Source organism: Erythrolamprus reginae, chromosome 1 (assembly GCF_031021105.1).
Source record: "Erythrolamprus reginae isolate rEryReg1 chromosome 1, rEryReg1.hap1, whole genome shotgun sequence".
In the NCBI taxonomy this organism is placed as follows: domain Eukaryota; kingdom Metazoa; phylum Chordata; class Lepidosauria; order Squamata; family Dipsadidae; genus Erythrolamprus; species Erythrolamprus reginae.
In genome coordinates this window covers 16,634,775-16,659,455 of record NC_091950.1, presented here as the reverse complement: position 1 = coordinate 16,659,455, position 24,681 = coordinate 16,634,775, and the positions used below count along the sequence as shown (strand labels likewise).

Here is a 24,681-nt window from a genome sequence, read left to right as displayed (position 1 = left end):
GATATTTAATGAAAACTGAATAATCTTGCCAAAGAAGCAATGAAAAAGTTATTTGGGGTAAGAGGCAGAGTTGGTCCTCCTTATGTAAAAAGGCAAGACCCGCTGAGTATTAACACCCAGGATCAAGAATAGAATACCGTATTATAATACAATACAATAGGTTACATCTTCTTAATATTCCTATTATAAATTTCCCAATTTGTGATCTTTCAAATATGCTGACATTAAAACATTCATCACCCTAACTAAATACTAGGGGATTAGGAGCCAAACTTGACTAAAAATCCAATCCAATCAAAACAAAACAAATAAACAAAAACCAAATGCATCTGCAAATGATCCACGGCAACAATTGCAAATTTTATCAATTTTTATTCATTTTATTGTTGTCTAAGCAGAAAGTTGTCGAGTCCTTACTAAAGGCTTCAGATTATTACTTAAGATACTGTTTGATTTAACTCTCCCCTCAAAAAAACATTATTTTTGCAGCAAAAGCACTGTTGGAATCATATGAAAGTAAACATGTAACAAAGCTTTCTAATACTGCAAAATTCTATTGCCAAATTACTGTAATTTTTGCACTATAAGATGCACTCCCCCCCCCCACACACACACACCCAAAAAAATGGGTGGAAATGTCTGTGCGTCTTTTGGAGCGAACGCTACGGCTGGAAGGGGGAGGGGCTTGTTGCGGTGGCGGTACTGCTACTGTTTGCCGCCAATCGCTGGGGAACTGGAGCCTTCATTCCAGTTGGATCAGTTTTCTGGAATCCTAGCTGTTCTAGGTGGTAGAGATCGCCACCACCTATCACTGCCGTTCGCCATGGTGATCGGCGACGGCAGCCTTGATTGGCAGTGATCCCCACTGCCTAGGACAACTGATCAGCGATATTTCAGAAGGCCGATCCAACTGCCAATCAGCTGTTCGGCAGCAAAGATTCCAGTGTTCCCCGGTGGAGGCGGCAGTTCAGCTCAGCTGACTGGTAGTGGGCACAATGGAGCGGAGCTCTGACAAGCCATGTGCTGGGGCTGTGATAATATGTTGAAGCTGACCAGGCTGTTTGCTGCAAGGACGCTAGCCAGATGAATACCAGATGGATGCTGGGAGGGAAAGGCAGATTTATTCCCCCTTGTTTTCCTCCTTTAAAACTAATGTGCGTCTTATGGTCAGGTGTGTCTTTTGGTACATGGTGTCCAGTTAATAAGAATGCCAGAAGTAGAGATTAAAAGCACAAGCTCAGAAACTCTTAAACATAATAAGTTCGAATTAAGGGCTTTTTTAAACATAAGAAATATCATTTTAAAAATAATAAACATCAGCCACCCACAATATTATTTGACATTTATCCCAGCAAATGAGAAAAGTAATATTTTAAAGAGTTGGGAGGGGAAGGACAACACCCCTTCATGCAATAATGTATTCCAGCACAATAACTCACCACTCCGAACTTCTTGAAGTATTCCCTGAGCTCCGTTTCGCCACAGTTGTGAGGGATCCCACCAACAAAAATTTTATGGGACTTGCTATCACTCCTGGATCCTTTCTACCAACAGAAAAGGGAGAGTTGTACTGAAATGAGGATTTATCTATTTAAAAAGTTATTTCCTGACTTGTGGAAGTTGACAAGAATATTTCATCTCCTGCTGGTAATGATGATGGTGTTTAAAATAAATTGATTGATTGAACAAACAAACAAAGTGTAAAGTGTTACCTTGATTCTCCTCAAGGCATTTGAACTGAAATTAACGACATGTAATACATAGAACAAAAGAGACAAAAGGAAAAAATTCAGCTGTAATAGCTAATGCAGAAAAAAGCAGTTACAGAAAAGACAAGGAAAAGGCTGATGAAAAGAAAGGGCAAAGCAGGGATTCGTAAGGCAAGAAGATTTCTGTGCTGTAAAAACAACAGCAACACAACTGGGGGGGAAAGGATGAAACCAATGACTTGAAGGAGAACAAAGAAACATTAAGGGAGGTAAGAAGTATGATTCAGAATCACTTTGAACTTTGAGGTGGGTGGCAATAAATAAATAAAAATTATTCAAGTTGGAGAACATTTAGATAAACATCTACAGTTCGCTTACCCTGCCTTACTTAACTGAGTTATCCTCTTTGCCTTCACAACTCTTCATGATATGGACCCAACCTAACTGAAAAGTAAATTCTCCTATAGATCTATTGGTCCTCTGAGAATATCATTGACTTTATAAAACAAATTTTTGCAAGTATCAGTGGCAAATTCTATTATGGATTGGTGGGTCAAAGGGAATTCCAATAGTTTATATAATCTACAAGCAGCAGGCAGGAAGTTAAGAAAATTTTATTCAAGATTTTTTTTGTCAATGCATTTTCTGGTTTGTAATATTCATTTATTTTTAATGGAATCAACCACTGTCACAGATGTAACAAACTGTAACTACTGATCCAACTGTGGCTGGTTTTTTTTTTGAGTTTTCTACTTTTGTTTTGAGAAACAGTTTAGAATAATATCTGAATGGGAGATTTCACGCCTACCTGATATTAAACCTCGCACAGTAGAATGAGAACATGTATCACATCAAATGCAGTTGAATTTTCAGATTTTGCATTTTAGAATTACTGATCTTGGGAAACAAACCCCTCACATTTCAATGAAGGCAAGAAAGAAAATGAGTATGAAGCAATGCGAAGACACTTCCTTACCCATCCTTCCTTTGGTCGTGTTCTCTCAGGCTGCATTCCTCGAGGGGTACAGGGTTTGGGATCAATCTGTCAATTGAGGGCAAAAGTGAAGAGAGCTTAGTGGTACCAGCATTTGAGAAAATAAGGCAGCGTTTTTAATTTCTGCCATCTCACTTTCAAGACAGTGGAATAAATTACATATTAAGATGCTCATATGATGACATAATGGAAAGCACATGGGTCAATAGTGGTAGAGGCATGTGCAACTGAGCAAAGTTATATTATTCTCCTAGAAAAAAACTAGACAGCTGTTACACAAAAAAGAACTTTCAATTAAAGGAAGGCTTTATTAAAAATAATTTGTTAAAATGTCACCGTGGAAAGATGCCAGGGGACATGCCAGGGGAAAAGTAGGAAAAGCTGGAGATGACCAAGTAGAGATGAAACTATAAACCAAAATAAAAAGTTTCTCTTTTTAGAAGCTATTGGGCCTTAAATGGTATACAGTATGGCAGTGTAGTACACAATCACTGTTTAGTAACATTGGTGCATCCAAACTTTACCATCATATTTACTTTGATGACGACTCACATAGGAATTTAGAAACTCCCAAAATAAGTGGGGGGGGGGGGCAATAATTGTAGTAATAAAGACTGATTTCTTATATACATTTATTAAATTGATTTATACAACTGCCCAGCTGGTGAAAGCAAGTCTGGGCAGCAATAGAACATTAAGACAATTAAAAAGGTTAGCAAATAATAAAAACCTACAGTGGTCACCAAAGAGAAACTCAAATAAAACTATCAACAAAAACCTCTCCATCTAATGTCCCAAACCAGGTTCTGGAGCAGATTATATTCAAATAATAGGAGCAGCATGTAAAATAAAGCTGAGGTCTAGTAGGTACTAGTCTCCAGCAGAGTCAGGCTGAAGCAAAAACATTATCACTTAAAACGCATTATTTAAAATCATATTCATTTTAAGAATCAATCGGGCATGCGGTTGTATTCCTGTATCCATGTGGAATAACTTACATTTCGGCCATCTAACGTATGGGGTCTGCTGGCCAGGACAGTTCCCACACAGTTGGGATCTTTAAACTTGACAAATCCAAATCCTCTTGACTGATTTGTAGTCTTATCTTTCATTATTACACAGTCGACAACTTCCCCATACTGGGAAAAATAGCTACGGAGAGTTTCTGTTAAAGGAAAAACATACCTTTGGTGAGATTAGTCTGTCAAAAATAGAATATGGGACAATATGGAAATAAATGTACCCTGGGAAAAAAGATAGTTTGCAATTTTACGGGAGGATATTTTCAGGCATAAGTGAAGACATACTTCTGGGGATCCAAAATACTGTATGTGGCCCTCCAGTACTCCTTTTGTAATCCCAATGTTGGAATAGGTATTTCTCCGCTGGTTCATTATTTTTCAAGCTAAAAATGCCTTTGCAAGTGTCAACCTTCCTGTCAAACATTGTTCAGAGTATGGTGTTCGACACAAAGCAATAAACCCACAATGACTTGAGTCAACCACAGTTATATGTCCCTTCTTTAGGACATGGAGAGCAATGTATAAAATAGTATAAAATGGGTTTTCAACCACTTGGGGCTAGAGAGGTAGTGAAGCTCTGCTCAGAACAAACTAACAAAATCAACTGAAGGGGATATGTGATGATAATGATGGTCAATGGGCCAATATACACAAGCAGGATTTTAAAGATCAAGGGAGATTTCTGAAGGTCTTTATTTGAGCCCTAGGAAGACCAACCTACCTATCCTTTCTTTCTGTACCTTAAAGGAGAACCATTAATGAGTGGATTTTGGGGGTTGTGCCGTTGGAAAAGAAACCACAAAAGGCTTAAAACAAGTCCTTCTTGGGATCATATAAGCTGCAGTCCGGTCTGCAACTGGGAGAAAGCCATACTTTTAACTATGATTTTCAGATAGTTTCAAGTTAAGATGTTCAGGACCAATCTAGGAGGCAGGTCAATTTACCTTGTGTGGTGCTCCAATCTAGGCCTCCTACAAATAGTTTCCTGAAATTCAAAAAATAAGTTAATTATTTTCCATTCCAAACATAACGGATTCTCAACCACAAAGCACTTTCAGCACTCATTATCCCAAAATACCGCCTAAGTGATCTGTAACAATCAGCAGGATGCTAACTGTTGCTCTTAGATTAAATGGCTTTTCTGTTGTGATGCTTGCCCTCTGGAATAATATCTCCCCAGAGATTCATTCGGCTTTTACCTTAATGATGTTTCAAAAGTCTTTGAAAACCTGGGTGTTTATCCAGGCAGTCATCAAACCTTTATAAGGTTTTTTGGGGTTTGTTTTGCTGTTTATTTTTTATTATTCTTGCTTTTAAAGTGTAAATCACCCAGTGCCATTTGGAGTTAGGCAGCCCCTAAATTACAAACAAACAAGCAAAATTTCTAAAAAAAGCTAACAAAAGGGGGGGGGGGAAGGCAGTAGGGAAACAAAACAATTTGGCCACCTCTTCTAAAAAGTATAACTTTATGATTAAAGAACAGCAGCACTGGTTTATATACTTACAGATACTGAAGTCATTGCTTTTCTACCTTTATATCATGAAAACTTTTTTTAAAACCTCATCTTTAAAAAATAAGATAAGCCAATAAACATGCATGGAAACACTGCAGGCGATGTCTACTATAAGATTTCATTAATAAAATATAGCATATATGAAATAATGCATTTTGAGTTAACAGACACTAAAAAGAATTCACTCTGAATTAGATATTTTTATTCCCATTTTACTGATTCCACCACCCCACCAAAGGTAGCAGTTTGTCATTTCAACCAAAAAACTCTCAGCTGGGCTGAAGTTTAATCTCTTACTAATACTGTCAGTGAATGTTTTGGAAAACCATTTTGGTGAACTAAATGTTTTCCTCTAAGTATTTCATAAAGGTTCTGAGCACTTGAACCATATCCAGAAAATTGTCCAGTGACATTTCCTTTACCAGCAAACTACTTGCATGTTTATCTTTGGATTTCTTAAATACTGTGTGGGGATTCCACAATTATGTATCATTCAAGCACTTACAAATATCTAAACAAATATCTAAATCCCAGCTAAAGGCTTGACCAACACAAGGCCTTCCTTGTATGTTTCCTTAACTCCTCAACCTGTTGCTCTCTCTTCATGTTACTTTTGAAATTTCTCCTCCTCCCCCCCCCCCCCATGGGATGAATGAAGAGAGTAGTTCTGGAGAACCCCTGACGGTTGAAGTCTGTTCTTTACATTACATCTACTACATTAAAACCTCAGTTGCACAATAACACAACAGTGTAACTTGAGCACTACTGACATATGATCATGGTAACACAAAAGCTGTGACTCGGTATGGTTGCTATACCAATAGAACAATTACAGGCAATTAACAGCAGCCATTCACTACATCAACAATATGCCATAGGGAACAATTATCTTCTTATGCAATTTCCCTCTCTGATACCTTATTAGAAATGCATTCTTCACCCTCCTAGTGTCTTCATAAATATACACAATTTTTATTTACTATGCTGTGAAGAAAATCATCTTCAATAAGAAAATTACATTTTGCTTCAAATCTGAAAGTTCGGCCAAACTATTTCAGATGAGTGCTGGCTATGTAGAAACAAAAAAACCCGTTAAATGATGTTGGTTGTTCAGAAAACACAAAATGTAGGAGATCCCAGAGTGATTTTAAGGTTCAAGCACGGATACCCACCCCCATCTTCTCAGAATCTTTTCTCTTCTGCTTCTCCTCAACCACTGATAACCCAGCATATCATATCTGCCCACAATTCTGCCTCACACACCCATTCCCTCCTGCTGTTCCCTTACTTGTCCCTGCTGCTTGTTCCATTCCTTCTCTTGTAGTATCTCCTCCTGGAAGGAGAAATTACTTTCACAGGCAACTTTTACAGGTAGGGAAAGCAAGTAGGATGCTTGGCTGCACAGCTAGAGGTATAACAAGCAGGAAGAGGGAGATTATGATCCCGCTATATAGAATGCTGGTGAGACCACATTTGGAATACTGTGCTTAGTTCTAGAGACCTCACCTACAAAAAGATATTGACAAAATTGAACGGGGCCAAAGACGGGCTACAAGAATGGTGGAAGGTCTGAAGCATAAAACGTATCAGGAAAGACTTAATGAACTCAATCTGTATAGTCTGGAGGACAGAAGGGAAAGTGGGGACATGATCGAAAGATTTAAATATGTCAAAGGGTTAAATAAGTTCCAGGAGGGAAGTGTTTTTAATAGGAAAGTGAACACAAGAACAAGGGGGAACAATCTCTGAGGTCAGTTGGGGGAAAGATCAAAAGCAACATGAGAAAATATTATTTTACTGAAAGAGTAGTAGATCCTTGGAACAAACTTCCAGCAGACGTGGTAGATAAATCCACAGTAACTGAATTTAAACATGCCTGGGATAAACACATATCCATCCTAAGATAAAATACAGAAAATAGTATAAGGGCAGACTAGATGGACCATGAGGTCTTTTTCTGCCGTCAGTCTTCTATGTTTCTATGTAACCCCCAACTTACCTTACAATCACAACTGAGCCCAACATTTCTGTTGTTAAGCGAGAGAATTGTTAAATTAGTCTTGCCCCATTTTATGATCTTTCTTGCCTCAGCTGTTAAGTGAATCACTGCAGTTGTTAAATTGATAACACAGTTGTTAAGTGAATATGGCCTCCTCACTGACTTTACTTTTTTAAAGGTTGAAAAAGGGTATTAAACGATCCGGGGACACTGCAACCATCATAAATATGAGTCGGTTGCCAAGCCTCTGAGTTTTGATCACATGATCATGGGGATGCTGCAATGGTTGTGAGCAGTAATAAGCCTCTTTTTTCAGTAACAACATAACTTCAAATAGTCACTAAATGAACTGTTGACAGCAGCTGATTAAAGCTGCTAAAGGAAGACGTGGGCCCTTACTGATCAAGTTCACAAAAGCTTTACAAAGGGAATGGGAGATTCTTGGCCATCTAGTCAGGGTTATCTCAAAGATGCTTTTTCAAAAGGCAACTGTTTTTTTCTTGAAGACATTTCGCTTCTTGTCCCAAAAACTTCCTCAGTTCTGAACTGAAGAAGCTTCCTGGAGGAGAGGCAAACATCTCCAAGGAAAAATAAAGGAAGTCCAGTTGCCTTTTGGAAAAACACCTCTGGGATTTACAATGGGAAGGCAAGGACAGCAAGCCCAATCCTGTTCACCGCTGAAATCCAAACTATGAAATGGCAGGCAGGGAGTTTCTAGCCTCTGCTTCAACATGCCTGGTTCACTACCACCCTTAATAACCTTGGTGTTGGTTCCACACTGAAACCATACATTCAAGGGGGGGGGGGGGGGGACAATCTTTCCCATTTGCTTTCCTGCAATTTCTGACGATTATAAGTAATCCTTGACTTACAAAAGTTCACTTAGCAACCATTCAAACTTACAACAGCACTGATAACAGTGACCCACAATTCAATTTTTCACACTTGCAACAGTTGCAGCCTATCCATGGTCATGTGATCAAAATTCAGGCACTTAGCAACTGGCATGTATTTATGACGGCTGCAGTCTAACGAGGTCAGATAATCACCCTTTATGACCTTCTGACATGGAGTGTCAATGGGGAAGCCAGATTCACTCAATTACCGTGTTACTAACTTAACTTCAGTGATTCAATTCCAACTTAAGTTTTAAGTTTTATTAAATTTATAGGCCTCCCAACTCCTGACCGACTCTGGGCAGCGCACAACAATAAAAATGATATACAATAATTAAAGTCCAAATGAAAACAATCATCACTTCTAGGCTGGAGTGTTATAGTTCAATACCCCCAGGCCTGCCGGCAAAACCATGTTTTTAAGGCTTTCCGGAAGGCCAGGAGGGTGGGGGCGGTGAGTATCTCCAGGGGTGTTTGATTGTAGAGTGAAGGGGCTGCCACAAAGAAGGCCCCCCTGGCAGTCCCGCCAGTCAGCACTGTTTGGCTGACAGCACCCGGAGAAGGCCAGCTCTGTGGGCTCTAATCATCCTCTGGGAACTGTGACAAGAAAGGTTGTAAAATGAAACAAAACTCACTTTACAACTGTTTCACAGCGAAAGAAATTTTTGGCTCAATTGTACTTGTAGGTCAAGGTGTACCTTAATGAAAGCATTGTGATGATATTTACACACAATTCAATAGAGGCAATAAAAACATAGAAAGAAAAACCAATGACTAGAACACCTTCCCTCCAGCAGCCAGCAGCACCAGACAATCAATCAGACAAGAGATCAACACCAGACAATCAATCAGGCAGAATGAAGGAAACCGTATCTCCAACAAAACTGGCACAGCAAGCAACTACCGTATTTTTCAGAGTACCTTTTTATTCCCTAGAAGAGGCTGAAAATTCAGGTGTGTCTTATACTCTGAATGTGTTTTTTTTAAAAAAATTGCAGCCCTAACTAGGCATAAAGGATCTTCCCAGCTCTTACCTTGCAGGCCCTTTCATTATTTCTCTCTGCAAAGAATGTTTTCCAAGCCCTAAGTCTTTGCAGGGTTTTTTTCATTACTCTAACTTGCTCTGAGTAAGTTTCTTTCCACCCCTAACCAGGTGCTAACAATGTTTCCAGCTTTTACCAGCTTGCAAGCTCTTTCATTGTTACTCTCTGCAAAGAATGCTTTCCAAGCCCTAAATCTGTGCAGGTGTTTTTCATTGCTTTACTTACTCAGAATGTTTTTTCCAGCCCTAACCAGGTACTAACAATGTTACCAGCTCTTAGGAGCTTGCAAGCTCTTTCATTGTTTCTCTCTCCGAATAAGGTTTTTTTAAAGCCCTAACCAGGGGATAAAATAATATGCTGAATCTGATCAGACTAAGGAATATCTTGTAGGCAGATTTCCCCCCCCCATTTTCCTCCCCAAAAACTAAGGTGCATCTTATACTCCAAAAATAGTGTGTGTGTGTGTGTGTGTGTATATATAGCAGGTAGAGTGCTTTACTGCCGGCCACTGAAGCTGACTGTAGATCTGTAGGTCAGCGGTTCAAATCTCATCACCGGCTCAAGGTTGACTCAGCCATTCCTCCTTCCGAGGCGGGTAAAATGAGGACCCGGATTGTGGGGGCAATAGGCTGGCTCTGTTAAAAAAAGTGCTATTGCTAACATGTTTTAAGCCACCCTGAGTCCAAGGAGAAGGGCAGCATAAAAATCAAATAAACAAACAAATAAATAAATAAATAAATAAATAAATATACAAGCAAGTAGCAAACCCACAGTCAATCGCATTGATGATACATGTATTTTATATTTGAATAATGAAAAATCTACAAGCAAACAGACAGGTTTAGAGAGCACTAAATGCTTCACATATATTCTCTTCTATTGGAACTTCGTTCTAGTTTTACAAAGAACCATAAATCATTCTGGCTATGGTTTGAGCACTGGATCACCTAATAAAAGAAGCATTGATACTTAATTAGTGTGTTGAGCCATTGTGGTCCACTGCAGGCTACTTTTGCTGACTGTTGGCTGCCTACAATTTGGCAATTCGAATCCCACCAGGCTCACGGTTGACTCAGCCTTCCATCCTTGCAAGGTGGGTAAAATGAGGAGCCAGATTGTTGGGGAAAGTATATGCTGACTCTGTAAACTGCTTAGAGGGGTCTGTAAAGCAGTATACATGTCTAAGTGCTATTGCTATTAATTTGATTCGTGATGGACTATTTTGGCAAATCTTTTCACAACAGCTAGATGAAACATTATAATAATTCCCTAGTTTTAAGTATGGTGCAACAAGGTTTCCTAAAGGTTTGATACCATAATGAGATATTTGAATAAATAAAACTCAGATTTTGTTTTCCCCAAAAAGCCTCTCCCCCATGTAGTCACATTAATATAATGGCATAACTGGTGAAAACAAGTCTGCACCCTTTTCTAATAAGCATTTTTTATCCCTTTATTATTTTTTATTTAATAACTCAAAGTGGTGAACACATCTAATACTCCCTTCCTCCTCCCACTTTCCACACAACCACCATTCTGTCAGGTTAACTGGGGTGAGAGAAAGATACTGGTTCAAAGTCACCCAGCTGGCTTCCATGCCTAAGGCAGGACTAGAATTCACAGTCCTCATATATTTATTTATTTATTATTTAGATTTGTATACCGCCCCTCTCCGCAGACTCGGGGCGGCTCACAACAGAATAAAACAATTTATAACAAATCCAAATATAATTTAAGATATTTTAAAAAACCCGGTTTGATTTTTAAAAACCCATTTACTAAACAAACATACATACAAACATACCATGCATAAATTGTATAAGCCCAGGGGAGATGTCTCAGTTCCCCCATGCCTGACGACAAAGGTGGGTTTTAAGGAGCTTACGAAAGGCAAGGAGGGTGGGGGCAGTTCTAATCTCTGGGGGGAGTTGGTTCCAGAGAGTCTGTTTAGTTGACGGGACCTGGAGAAGGCCAACTCTGTGGGACCTAATCGGTCGCTGGGATTCGTGCGGCAGAAGGTGGTCTCAGAGATATTCTGGTCCAGTGCCATGAAGGGCTTTAAAGGTCATAACCAACACTTTGAATTGTGACCGGAAACTGATCGGCAACCAATGCAAACTGCGGAGTGTTGGTGAAACATGGGCATACCTAGGTAAGCCCATGACTGCTCTCGCAGCTGCATTCTGCATGATCTGAAGTTTCCGAACACTTTTCAAAGGTAGCCCCATGTAGAGAGCATTGCAGTAATCGAACCTCAAGGTAATGAGGGCATGAGTGACTGTGAGCAGTGAGTCCCGATCCAAATAGGGCCGCAACTGGTGCACGAGGCGAACCTGGGCAAACGCCCCCCTCGCCACAGCTGAAAGATGGTTTTCTAATGTGAGCTGTGGATCGAGGAGGACGCCCAAGTTGCGAACCCTCTCCAAGGGGGTCAATAATCCCCCCCCCCAGGGTGATGGACGGACAGATGGGATTTTCCTTGGGAGGCAGAACCCACAGCCACTCCGTCTTATCCGGGTTGAGTTTGAGTCTGTTGACACCCATCTAGGCCCCAACAGCCTCCAGGCACCGGCACATCACTTCCACTGATGATGCCTCAAAACACCAGAACAAACTGGCTCTAGTTTTACAATGCAACTAAAGGAAGTTAGGAGAGCTTAGTCACTATACAATTTAGAATTTGCCAGCTAAGGCTTCGGACATCAGAGATACAATTTTTATTCTCTTGAATGGACAAAGAGGCAATCTATCTCCCTAAATGAAATTGTCTTTCAATTATCTTCCACACCAAAGGATCGAGCGCCATTAAAAATAAAATCCAAGCAGCAGCCCTCTACCAATTTTTCTGTGAAAATATGCTGACATCCAAGAGTTTAAGGAGGCATTAATAAACTAATTTAGCTAGGCTGACTGTATCGATTTAATTAGAAAGCTCGGTGTTGCCTTCCCTTGTGTATCCTACATTTGCCTTTCCCCAATAACTCCTTTATATAACTGGAGATTTGGCTTCAATACATAATAAGCCATTTTTAATTGAAACCGTCCCTCTAGCAAGTCAGCAGGGTTATACAGCCTTCCTTTGTGCTTGGCAATAGGTTATTAAAAATTGTGAATTTCTGATCACCGGGGATAAAGATCTTAAGACACCTATTTTTTCTTAGGCATAGAGGGACAAACCCTTCATAGGTGAGGTAACAAATTTCTATGGACAGATAAGGAGAGTGGCACGAGATACAGTCCGATTTGTGGCCATCTGTTAAAGGTAGTTCTCGATTTACAACCATTCCATTAAATGACTGTTCAAAGTTACAACGGCATTGAAAAAAGGACATGACCATTTTTCACACTTTATTACCATTGCAGCATCCCCTTGATCATGTGATCAAAATTCAGATGCTTGGCAACTGGCTCATACTTACCACTATTGCAGTGTTTCACTTAGCAACATAAATTTTGGGCTCAATTGTGGTCCAGGACTACCTGCATAAGCATGTTATGCTATCAGCTTCTAGGTAGCTATCATATACAAAACCCTTCAGGCTTGGATCGGCTATCTGAGAGGCTGCCTTTATCCTACTGTCTCTGCCCGTCTCATAAGATCCAACAGAATGGGTTGGATCTTATGGGATCCAAATTTAGCAATACCATCCGATAGGATCCAGGAAGCCTTCCTGCCTCTGGAATGGCATTCCCTGGGGATTGAAAAAAAACCCACAATCCTTTTATTCTTCAAGTGAATCTTCAACACCTGACTTTCCCCTCAGGGTTTGGGTTAGATTAGCATTTATGTCCACCTGATCTGAATTATATTTTAATATGTTTGTAGAATGAATGTACACACCAGCTATGATTATCTTTAAAAAGCCTGGTTTAACCTTTCAGTTTTTGCTGCATCAATGTTATGTTGCTCAGAGCAGTTGTAAACTGTGTGGTTGTATCCATTTAAAATATAAATAAAGCTTTTACTGTGGAAGCTTTGGACGAAGGAATCTGCCAGTGAGGTTTTAATATAAACTGCTCCCACTTTGTATCAATCAATTATCCACTTCACAAAGGAAACCGAGCCAAAAGAGAAGCTAAGTAGTTCTGCTTCTTTTGTCATTTGTTTTCATATAATACTGCCACACATCACAGATTATATTTCTCTAAAGTATAGTTTGTATACTATAATAGCTGGGTGACAAACCATCCTAAGCAAAAAAACAACACCACGATGGCTTTGACATAGTAGCCTTATGAAAACAAAGGAAGAAATAGTAACCAAATTTAAAGTTATCATTCTGAAAGATAGCTAGGATTCCTAAATGCAGTATTTGCCCATCAATGTTGTTATGCGTTTCCAACACGCAACTAGCAGTAATATTTATTTATTTATTTATTTATTTATTTATTGGTTTGTTTGTTTGTTTGTTTATTTATTTATTAGATTTGTATGCCACCCCTCTCCGAAGGCTCAGAGCGGCTCACAACAACAAAACAGTACAAATCTAATAATTAAAAACAATTTAAAATCCCTTAATATAAAAAACAGTCATACATCTCAGACAAACCATACATAAAACGGAAACGACCCAGGGGAATCAATTTCCCCATGCCTGAAGGCACAGTTGGGTTTTAAGGAGAGGTGGGGGCAATCCTAATCTCCGGAGGGAGTTGATTCCAGAGGGTCGGGGCTGCCACAGAGAAGGCTATTCCCCTGGGTCCCGCCAGACGACATTGTTTCATCGACAAGACCCGGAGAAGGCCAACCTTGTGGGACCTAACCGGTCACTGGGATTCATGCGGCAGAAGGCGGTCCCGGAGATATTCTGGTCCGATGCCACGAAGGGCTTTAATTTATTTATTTATTAGATTTGTATGCCACCCCTCTCCGTAGACTCGGGGCGACTAACAACAATAATGAAACAACATATAACAAATCTAATATTTAAAATAATTAAAAACCCTTATTTAAAAAACCAAACATACACACAAGCATACCATGCATAAATGGTATAGGCCTAGGAGGAAGGGAATACTCCCCCATGCCTGACGACAAAGGTGGGTTTTAAGGAGCTTATGAAAGGCGAGGAGGGTGGGGGCAATACTGATCTCTGGGGGGAGTTGGTTCCAGAGGGTCGGGGCCGCCACAGAGAAGGCTCTTCCCCTGGGTCCCGCCAAACGACATTGTTATAGGTCATAACCAACACTTTGAATTGTGACCGGAAACTGATCGGCAACCAGTGCAGATTGCGGAGTGTTGGAGCTACATGGGCATACCTAGGGAAGCCCATGATTGCTCTCGCAGCTGCATTCTGCACGATCTGAAGTTTACGAACACTCTTCAAAGGTAGCCCCATGTAGAGAGCATTACAGTAGTCGAAGCTCGAGGTGATGAGGGCATGAGTGACTGTGAGCAGTGACTCCCGGTCCAGGTAGGGCCACAACTGGTGCACCAGGCGAACCTGGGCAAAGGGAGAGATGGGGAGTTAACAGCATCCCAGTACAAATGGCATTTTTCACTTTTTGCTGGACAGTTTTATTTATGAGACTTCATTCACAATAATAATACAAGAAATCAATCTCATGGATATTACTTACTCATGGATGGGCAAGCTAAGTCCTAGAGCAGTGATGGAAAACCTTTTTTTCCCATGGGTGCCAAAACACATAATACAATGCTCCTCCCACATGTCCAGCCCCTTGCACATGCCTGTGTGACACACCCCTCCCAATTTTGGCCTCACATCCCAAAACAGTGGTGGAAGAGGGAAAAAGCTTCCCATCCCCAAACAGAACTGGGGGGGGGGGGGGGAACCTTGTGTGCCCAAGCAGCGTGGGGGGAATCTCTAGAGATCTGGGAAGGCAATTGCTGCAGACAGTGAGGAGAAAGCATGAGCTTGTCTGACCTGAAAATCAGCTGGCAGGTGGGAGGCATTCACACATGCACAATGGAGCTGAGCTGGTCAACAGCTCACGCGCCTGCAGAGAGGGCTCTGCACACCACTTGCGACACGCGTGCCATAGCTTCACCATCATGGTCCTAGAGGTTTCTAAATGCAGCCCTGGTCCAAGCATATGAATTTGGGGACAGAGGGAAAGAAATTCCAACCCACTCACTTTCTAAGAGTCTAATTGGGTTCAGTAAGATGCATTGTTAGTGCTACCCTTCTCTATTACCATTCCTGACCAAACTGGCTGTGGTGCCGAGTATGATACAAAATTTCAGTTCAGTAGCCCTTGGGGACCACAATATTTACAGGGAGTCCTCGATTTGCAACAGTTCATTTAGTGACTGTTCAAAGTGAGATGAAAAATGTCATTTACAACCCTATTTCCTAGTGATGAACTTTGCAGCATCTCCACGGTCACATGGTCAAAATTCAGATGCTTGGCAACTGGTTTATACTTACGACCATTGAAGTGGCCAGAGGTCATATGATCACTTTTTGTAGACTTTCTGACAAGCAACGTTAATGGGGAAGCCAGATTCACTTAACAACTAGGATACCAACTTATCAACTGCAGTGATTCACTTAACAAGAAAAGTCATAAAATTGTGGCAAGAAAAGTCATAAAATGGGGCAAGACTAATTTAACAATTCTCTCACTTAACAACAGAAATTTGTGGCTCAATTGTGGCTGTAAGTCGAGGACTACCAAATAAGGTCAAATGGAGATTCCATTGCTTCTATCAATGCCACAATCAGGTCAACGTATAGGGAATTGCAGGCTCTTGATCTAATCCTGGCCTAAGAACAACATGTTAACTACCTGGACAAGGCAGAAGCCAGCTTCTGGAGACTTGTGGCTTTGTAGCCTCATTGTCCACCTGAAAGAGTAAGGAGGGCCCAACCCAGACAATTGTAGAATGTGTTGATTTCTTGAATGCTCTGGAAGATTTTACCAAAGCCATAGCAGAGGTAATGTCAGTATCCTTGTCGGCCTATAACAGTGATGGTGAATTTTTTAGACACCGAGTGCCCAAACTGTGCATGCCCAAACTGAATGATGCGTGAACATGTGGATGGGCAGCAGAGAACCAAAGACCAGCTGGCTGGCGGGAGGTGGGGCATGCCAACGCCGGCAATGTATGTATGTATGTATGTATGCATGTATGTATGTATGTATGTATGTATTTATTTATTTATTTATTGGATTTGTATGCCACCCCTCTCCGTAGACTCGGGGCGGCTAACAACAGTGGTAAAAACAACATGCGACAATCCAATACTAAAACAGCTAAAAACCCTTATTTTAAAAACCAATCATACATACAAACATACCATACATAAATTGTAGAAGCCTAGGGGGAAAGAATATCTCAGTTCCCCCATGCCTGACGACAGAGGTGGGTTTTAAGGAGCTTACGAAAGGCAAGAAGGGTGGGGGCTATTCTAATCTCTGGGGGGAGTTGGATCCAGAGGGTCGGGGCCGCCACAGAGAAGGCTCTTCCCCTGGGTCCTGCCAAACGACATTGTTTAGTCGACGGGACCCGGAGAAGGCCCACTCTGTGGGACCTAACTGGTTGCTGGGATTTGTGCGGCAGAAGGCGGTCCCGGAGATAATCTGGTCCGGTGCCATGAAGGGCTTTATAGGACATAACCAACACTTTGAATTGTGACCGGAAACTGTAGCAAGATCTTTTTCTTTCGTGAGCTTCTGTTTCATCATTTGCAGGGAAACAGAAGTTCACAAAAGAAATACCATGGAGATCTGACCTGGGGCGATGGTGTGTGTGCCCGCAGAGAGGGCTCCACATGCCACCTCTGGCACTGCGTGCCATAGGTTTGCCATCAAGGGCCTATAGAAGGCCAGGCTAGAAGCAAGGCTAGAAGCAACACCTTAGAACTGAAAGCCAAATGGATGCATAGATCCCAGCGGCCGATTAGGTCCCACAGTCGGCCTTCTCCAGGTCCCGTCAACCAGACAATGTCATCTGGCGGGGCCTAGGGGAAGAGCCTTCTCTGTAGCGTCCCCGGCCCTCTGGAACCAGCTCCCTCCAGAGATTCGCACTGCCCCCACCCTCCTTGCCTTTTGCAAGAGTCTTAAGACTCACTTATGTCGCCAGGCATGGGGCAGCTACATCAACCCCCCTCCCCTGACTATTATATATCAACCTTCCTGAAGTGTGGCCTTCTGTATCCAGAATTTTCCAGCCAGTATGGTCCTTCTTGAGAATTTTTGGAGTTGGAGGTCCATATAGCTGAGAGTTGCTAAGGTTGTAAAAGAAGATATTATTTCCAAGATTCTTTCCATTCTAGGATTTGATGTGCTCTTAAGAGATGATGGCTAGCTTATTGTCATCTCCTCCAAAAATTTCAATGCTAGAACTACAAAGACAAGTTTGTGAGGCATTTTGAGAATGAACTCGCTTATCTTCAAGCTAACTTGACTTCAGTTCTTTATAGTTTCCTATAAAAGGGCCTGTACACGTTCTTGTCTAAATCTGTGGGATCACTTTCAGTTTAAGAAATCCAAAAAAGGAGGGCATTTGTAGCTCTCTGGCCCATCATCTTAGCTCATTTGTACATGTCAAAAGTGAAGGACTGGGTAAATCCAGAAAAGAGATACATGGGTATATGATGGAATGGTACCATTGATCTTAAAGAAGGCAATGTTCTTTTTGCTCCTGAAGGCGGCTTTCCCAGTTGTTGCCAAATATTCTTCTATTAACAATGCCCCTTAAACAAAGTCTTTAAGAGAGTGCTGTCTGCAGCTGCAGATGTACTTGTATATGCTGAACTTTTTAATCTACCGGTAAGCTCTAGTTCACGCTGCCCTGAACGTCACAACAGATGTCCCCTTAAGGAAGTGCAATTCTTTTGAAATTATCTGATCTTTCTACAACCTTTGATACTGCCACCCAGGGCTCCTATCTGGTTATATATTTAAATTAGGGGCACTCTTATGTAGTAAGGTTCTGATCTTACTTGCAGTGATGGTATCAGAAAGTAGTATGGGTAGTCCTCAACCTACGACCACAATTAAGCCTAATATTTCTGTTGCCAAGTGACACACGTGAGTTTTGCCAACCTGCCTTCCATTGAGGACCTGTATACTGCACGAGTCAAAAAGAGGGTGGGGAAAATATTTACTGACCCCTCACATCCTGGACTGTTTCAACTCCTACCCTCAAAACGTCGCTATAGAGCACTGCACACCAAGACAACTAGACACAAGAACAGTTTTTTTCCGAACGCCATCACTCTACTAAACAAATATTTCCCTCAATACTGTCAGACTTTCTACTAAATCTGCACTTCTATTCTACTAGTTTTTCTCATAATTCCTATCACCCATTTCCTCCCATGTTGACTGTATGATTGTAACTTGTTGCTTATATCCTAAGATTTTTATTAATATTGCTTTTTCATTGCTCATTTGACCCCTATGACAATCATTAAGTGTCGTACCACATGATTCTTGACAAATGTACATTTTATTTTATGTACGCTGAGAGCATATGCACCAAGACAAATTCCTTGTGTGTCCAATCACACTTGGCCAATAACATTCTATTCTATTCTATTTGATGACTTTTCTTTCCACAGCTGTTAAGTGAGCCACTGTCTTTGTTAAGTTAGTAACATGGTTATTAAAAGAATCCCATTGACTTTGCTTGTTAAAAGGTCGTAAAAGATGATCACATGACTCTGGGATAATGCAAAAGTAATAAATATGAATCAGTTGCCAACTGTGGATTTTGATAATGTAACTATGGGGATGTTGCAATGGTCTTCAGTCTCTTTTTTCAGTGCCATTGTAATTTTGAATGGTCACTAAATGAACTAGGACTGCCTGTACGAAATGACCATGCTACCATGTAGACCGGCAACTGCAATACAAGACAGTAAAAGGCATTATTTTACCTTCCATATTATTGAAATATGCATGAAGATACCGACAATAGTGATCAGTTATTTTGGAGCTGAATGTCATTAATATGCCGAAGATAGTCTATTTTTCCACAACATCTCAATCACCACTTCTCCACAAAAACAGAACCCATTCTGCAAAGCTGCCCAATACACACAGCCCTTAAATCTTAATGTGATAGCAGACTGTCTGTTCTTGTGCTAAAAATAAATCTTTTCAAGCATTAGTTTGGGATCAGACCCCTTATGACTGAAATTCTGTGCAAATAGAAAATGTTTGTTCCATTACAGATGATACTTGGGAGACTGAATACTTTTTATATACAATAATTGGACCAATTCAGAGAAGTCAAAATAGTTACAGATTAAATGTATCAGGCCAGACCTGGAGAACATCAGGTTCAAATCCACATTCGTCTATAAAGTTGAGATGTTTCTAAGATATCAACTCAGCCTAGACTAAGATAAAAGATTATTGGTATATATAAAAAGAGTCTGAGAAGGGAGGGCAACAATTTGCTATATTCCTTGGAGAAAAGGCAGGATAAGCTTGTGATAAATAACTATTGGGAAGAGCATACATAAGCCATGCAATCAACAGAGCTTTCATCTCTTCATTAAGATTCCTTTGTGAGCTGGACAAAGAAATAAAAAAGTGCCATATATTTAGATCTGTAGAATTAGCAGAAGTAGTGGCAGTGCATGCATGCATACCAACTAAGAGCAAGGACTTGCTGGTGTGACTGGAGTGATAAAGCGCCTTCAGAGAAAGTTTTGTGAAGTCCTGAGCAGTTTTACTCATTAAAGAATAGTTATCGTGTTTCAAAACCAACAGGGCTTCCTGAGATGCAAGAGATGTGGGTTTGTATACAGTGAACTCAAGTGTAAGAAACTGTGAATTTTCAGTTCATCTGTCTCCTTTGTAGTTTATTTATTTATTTATATGCCGCCCAATTCCATTGGACTCTGGGCAGTTTATAGTATTCGCCCACGTTTTTTCAACACTCCGTGGCTTGCATTGGCTGCCGATCAGTTTCCGGTCACAATTCAAAGTGTTGGTCATGACCTTTAAAGCCCTACATGGCATTGGACCAGATTACCTCCGGAACCGCCTGCTACCGCACGAATCCCATGACCGATAAGGTCCCACAGAGTTGGCCTTCTCTGGGTCCCGTCGACTAAACAATGTCATTTGGCGGGCCCCAGGGGAAGAGCCTTCTCTGTGGCAGCCCCGGCCCTCTGAAACTAACTCCCCCTGGAGATTACAACTGCCCCCACCCTCCCTGTCTTTCGTAAACTACTCAAGACTCATTTATACCACCAGGCATGGGGGAGTTGAGATAGCCCTTCCCCCTAGGCCATTACAAGTTATGCATGGTATGTTTGTGTGTATGTTTGGTTTTATAATAGGGATTTTTAGTTGTTTTTTATTATTGGATTGTACATGTTGTGTTTATTATTGTTGTTAGCCGCCCCGAGTCTACGGAGAGGGGCGGCATACAAATGCAATAAATAATAATAATAATAATAATAATTATTATTATTATTATTATTATTATTATTATTGACAATGAATACCAATAATATGAAGTACATAGGAATAATAAATATGATAAAACAGTATAAAATGCATTATAACCCTTAAAAAAAACCATACATACACTCACTCATGGTCTCAGGCCTGCCAGAAAAGTAGCTTTTTGGAAGACCAGCAGAATGGGATAACACCCACTAGATCCCCCAGATCTGTCCCGGAAAATCCTCCTCCTCTCCTCAGGGAGTCATAGAACTGCTGGGAGAGTCAAATCCTTTTGCAATGAATGGCATTCTAAATCTTTTTCAAGTGTACACATTAAAAGAAAGCCAGATTTTACTAATGTTCCAGCAAGAAGCTGAATTCACAGTAGACTAATAATAGGATTACTGCAATATGGTCTTTTGGGGGCTGCCCTTGAAGACCGTCCTAAAGAATGACATGCAGTGATGGGCACCCCCGTTTACCCAGCCTTTTACACAAACTGCACTGACTCACAGTTTCTGAGTGCAATTCAAGGTGCTGGTTATTACTTTAAACCTCAAATGGCAGTGTTTCAAATTATTTGCAGGTAGCCTCTCCCAAAACCAGAGCCAGACTGGGTAGGTAGGCACGCTGCTAGTACTTTACGTAAGATGTTGCCATCTTACAGTACCTAGGAAATATACCTTTTCCGTGGCAGAACTGAAGAAGCTTCTTGGATGAGAAGCAAAACATCTTCAAGGAAAAACAGGTTTGCCTTTTTGGGAAAATCAGCCTTTTGAAAAAGCAGCAGTAAGAACCTCACAGTCAAAGTGTACATTTGACAGAGCTTCAGGATGTTAAAAAAATATAATTGAACATGGCAAGTATAAACAGTTCTAGCCCCAAAAATTTGGCAAAATAAGTCTCATGAACACTAAAGCAAGGTAAGACAAATTCAGATTAGACCTCAAAGCCAGCAAAACTTAAGCCAAAAGAGAATCCCTACAGACAACGAAAACATAACCCCACAGGTGAGGATGCCAGATGTCCTTCAATAGCTTCTGAAATGAAATTTAAGTACTAGAATACCTAATTGTGTGTTAGTTTTCCAGGGAAGATTATTCAAAATGAATCTAACTGAATACACTGACTATTCTCCCAGGGGTTGGGGGCAAGTTAGTTGCCAAGCCCCCACTTGATGGGCTTGTGGATTCATTTGCTTGTTAAAGCACATTAAAACTAAGTTCAGATTCAATCTGAACACAACAAACCAGGAAACTGGTGATTTCAAGTTAGACAAGTTTTTATGTCGTTGATCTTGGGTCTTTGTGCTCTACCACTTAGTTTGATTGTGTCAGAATCAATTTTAACATAAAACTAGACAATTTCGGCTCATTGTTTCAGAAATATTTCCTTAACCTAAACAGAGAAATTGAATGATCAAGAGTGGGTAAAAAGCATTAGGAATCGGACTGATTTCTGATTACTGCTGGCTTTCCATTTGAGCTTCCTACATTGGAAATCATGGAATTTGGACACATTCTGAAAGTCAGTCCATTTGAGGTCAAAAATTGTACCCCTACGATGAACCATTTTGCCCAGTTAAATTGCCATGACAACAAGAGTTTAGTAGTATCGACCCTGTAGATCCAGTTTGATGTAGTGGTTAAAGTGCTGACCTAGAAATCAGGAGGCTGTGAATTCTAGGCCATGAAAACCAACTAGGTGATCTTGGGCCAATTACTCTTTCTCTTAGTTTACCTCCTCTCACTACATGTTATGGATAAAATAGGAGGTGGCATGTGTATTGGATATGTTTGCCAGCTTGAGTTGTAACAATAAAAAAGTGCAATAAATACTAAAAAATCTGAAAAGTATATTTTTAACACAGTAGTCCTCTATTTATAACAGTTGAGCATTCAAAATTGCAACAGCACTGCAAAAATGATTTATGACCATTTTTCACATTTGCAACCACTGTAGCATCACCGTGGACACACGATCAAAATTTATTTGCTTGGTAACTGACACATATGCATGGCGGTTGCGTGATCAGGGTCATGTGATCACCTTTTGCAACATTCTGACAAGCAAAGTCAATGGAGAAAAACCAGATTTACTTAACAACCGGGTTACTAAATGTTCAACTGATTCACTTAACAATTGAGCAACAAAGGTCGTAAAATGGGGCAAAACTCACTTAACAAATGTCTCACTTAGCAACAGGAATTTTAGATTCAATTGTGGTCATACCTCAAGGAGTACCTGAACCAGGAATGAGCAATATGTCATATTCCAACAATTAAATTCAATTCCCAGCAGTCTCAGTAAGCAATGCATAACTAATTCTGTCATTTATAGTTTTGACAAGCAGTAATGTAGTGGTTGGAAATGAATGTATCAAAAAAGAGTAACAGAGAACTAAATCAATTTGACTATTTCACAAGATGAAATGGGAAGCCATAGAGTTGCCCAAATGAAAAAGATGAGCATTTTATTAGTACTACGTATCTCTGTATGATTATTTAGAATCATAACTTCTATAATTCTGAGAGAAGGACAAAGAAGTCCAGTTCTGGCTAAGAAGTCAATCTTCTATCTAATAGAATTATTAATCAAACTGGGAAGAGGACCTAGGAAACTTGTAAAAGAGGTACTGTTCCATCTCTCAAGGATTCATAAATTAACTATTAATGAGCAATGCTTGCTTTCTCTTCATTCTGATATGTGTCACACAACAGTGGTAATGAGGTCATAATATTGCAGGTTTAAGTAGTGCCTAAGTCATTCATGGTAGGGCCACACCAACAAAAATGTTTAACAAAAGGCACCTTCCAGTGAAAAAAAAGCACTTGTTTTCTGTTTTTTTAGCCACCGACAAAAGAAAACCAACTCCTCTAACTATTAATGCCTTTATCTCCATCCATCTTGATCCTGATTCATCGGATCTATAGAATAAATAATGGATGTAAAAATATATTATATAGTTTTCAAGGACTATGAATTCAGGGGACTTAGAGATATAACGTTGGGACTGATTAAACTGATTTTATTGGTGTTTATAGAAAATTGAGATATGTGGTTGAATTAGTTGCCTACCAATCACTGCTAACAAGAATGATAGAAATTAAAATTTTCCATTTTAGATAAAATTGAGCTATGAGGTTATAAACTGCACAAGGTAAATGGCAAATTAACTGATGAGAGTGGAAATCACAAAGTGAAAAGAATTCTAAAAATGGAACCAAATTGTTTTCTGATTTTCCACAAGCATCTTTTCTACTGTTTTACTTTTATTTCGATAACTTATTCTTCCTGCTTAAAAGAGAAAAAAAACCTTCATTACAGAAAGGAAATGCACATTTTCTAAAACTCAAAATATATATTTCTGCAAAGAGGTAATAGAAATACAGTCTGCAGTCTTAAGCACTTTGCATATTTACTACAAACTGAATTTTATATTATCTTGGACTAAAAGACGCATAAAATGAATGACAATGTACTGTAATGTCACACGTTCACATTAGTGCACTAGCATTGTGTACTTGACTGCTTACGTGCAACCATTTCTGACACATGAAATAGCAGGTGGAATGCAGATTTTTCCATTCTCCGTGGCCATTGCAGTCTCCCAGCTCTACTTGAAATTATTTATGGACACCTTGATGAATATTCAAAGAAAAAAAAGGCAAGGTTTTCTGAGGTCAAGCAGAGCGGCTGTATATAAACACGGTGATTCTATTTATACATGACTCAATAGATTACCACACGCTAAGAGAGTTTTGATATTTGACTTTGTGATGGATGAATTCTGGTATACTGAGTAAATGTAGATTAACCCAGTGTTTCCCAACCTTGGCAACTTGAAGACATTTGGACTTCAACTCCCAGCATTCCCCAGCCAGTAAATGCTGGCTGGGGAATTCTGGGAGTTGAAGTCCAAATGTCTTCAAGTTGCCAAGGTTGGGAAACACTGGATTAACCAATGCCACAGAACCTGAAGAAAGTGTGTAAAAATAAAAATCTGGATGGGTGAACAAAAAAATTTAAACTAATCAAAGAACACAATTGACTTGATAATTATATCAAGATATTATACAGGTAGGCCTGCTGATTTTTCCTGAGCTTCTTTTTTGGGGTGGGGAATCA

General features: G+C 40.1%; 1 protein-coding gene across 3 annotated transcripts in view; it reads right to left on the bottom strand.

Moving 5' to 3' along the window:
* The window catches only part of DAZAP1 (DAZ associated protein 1), a 68,239-nt gene that overhangs the window by 33,494 nt on the left and 10,064 nt on the right, over positions 1 to 24,681 (bottom strand). For all 3 annotated transcript variants that reach the window (XM_070745546.1, XM_070745539.1, XM_070745556.1), the window contains exons 2-5: positions 4,670 to 4,710; positions 3,702 to 3,868; positions 2,686 to 2,751; positions 1,440 to 1,544 (exon numbers count right to left, since the gene is read on the bottom strand). In XM_070745546.1, coding sequence (XP_070601647.1) covers positions 1,440 to 1,544; positions 2,686 to 2,751; positions 3,702 to 3,868; positions 4,670 to 4,710 — 379 coding nt within the window. The remainder of the gene's footprint in view (positions 1 to 1,439; positions 1,545 to 2,685; positions 2,752 to 3,701; positions 3,869 to 4,669; positions 4,711 to 24,681) is intronic.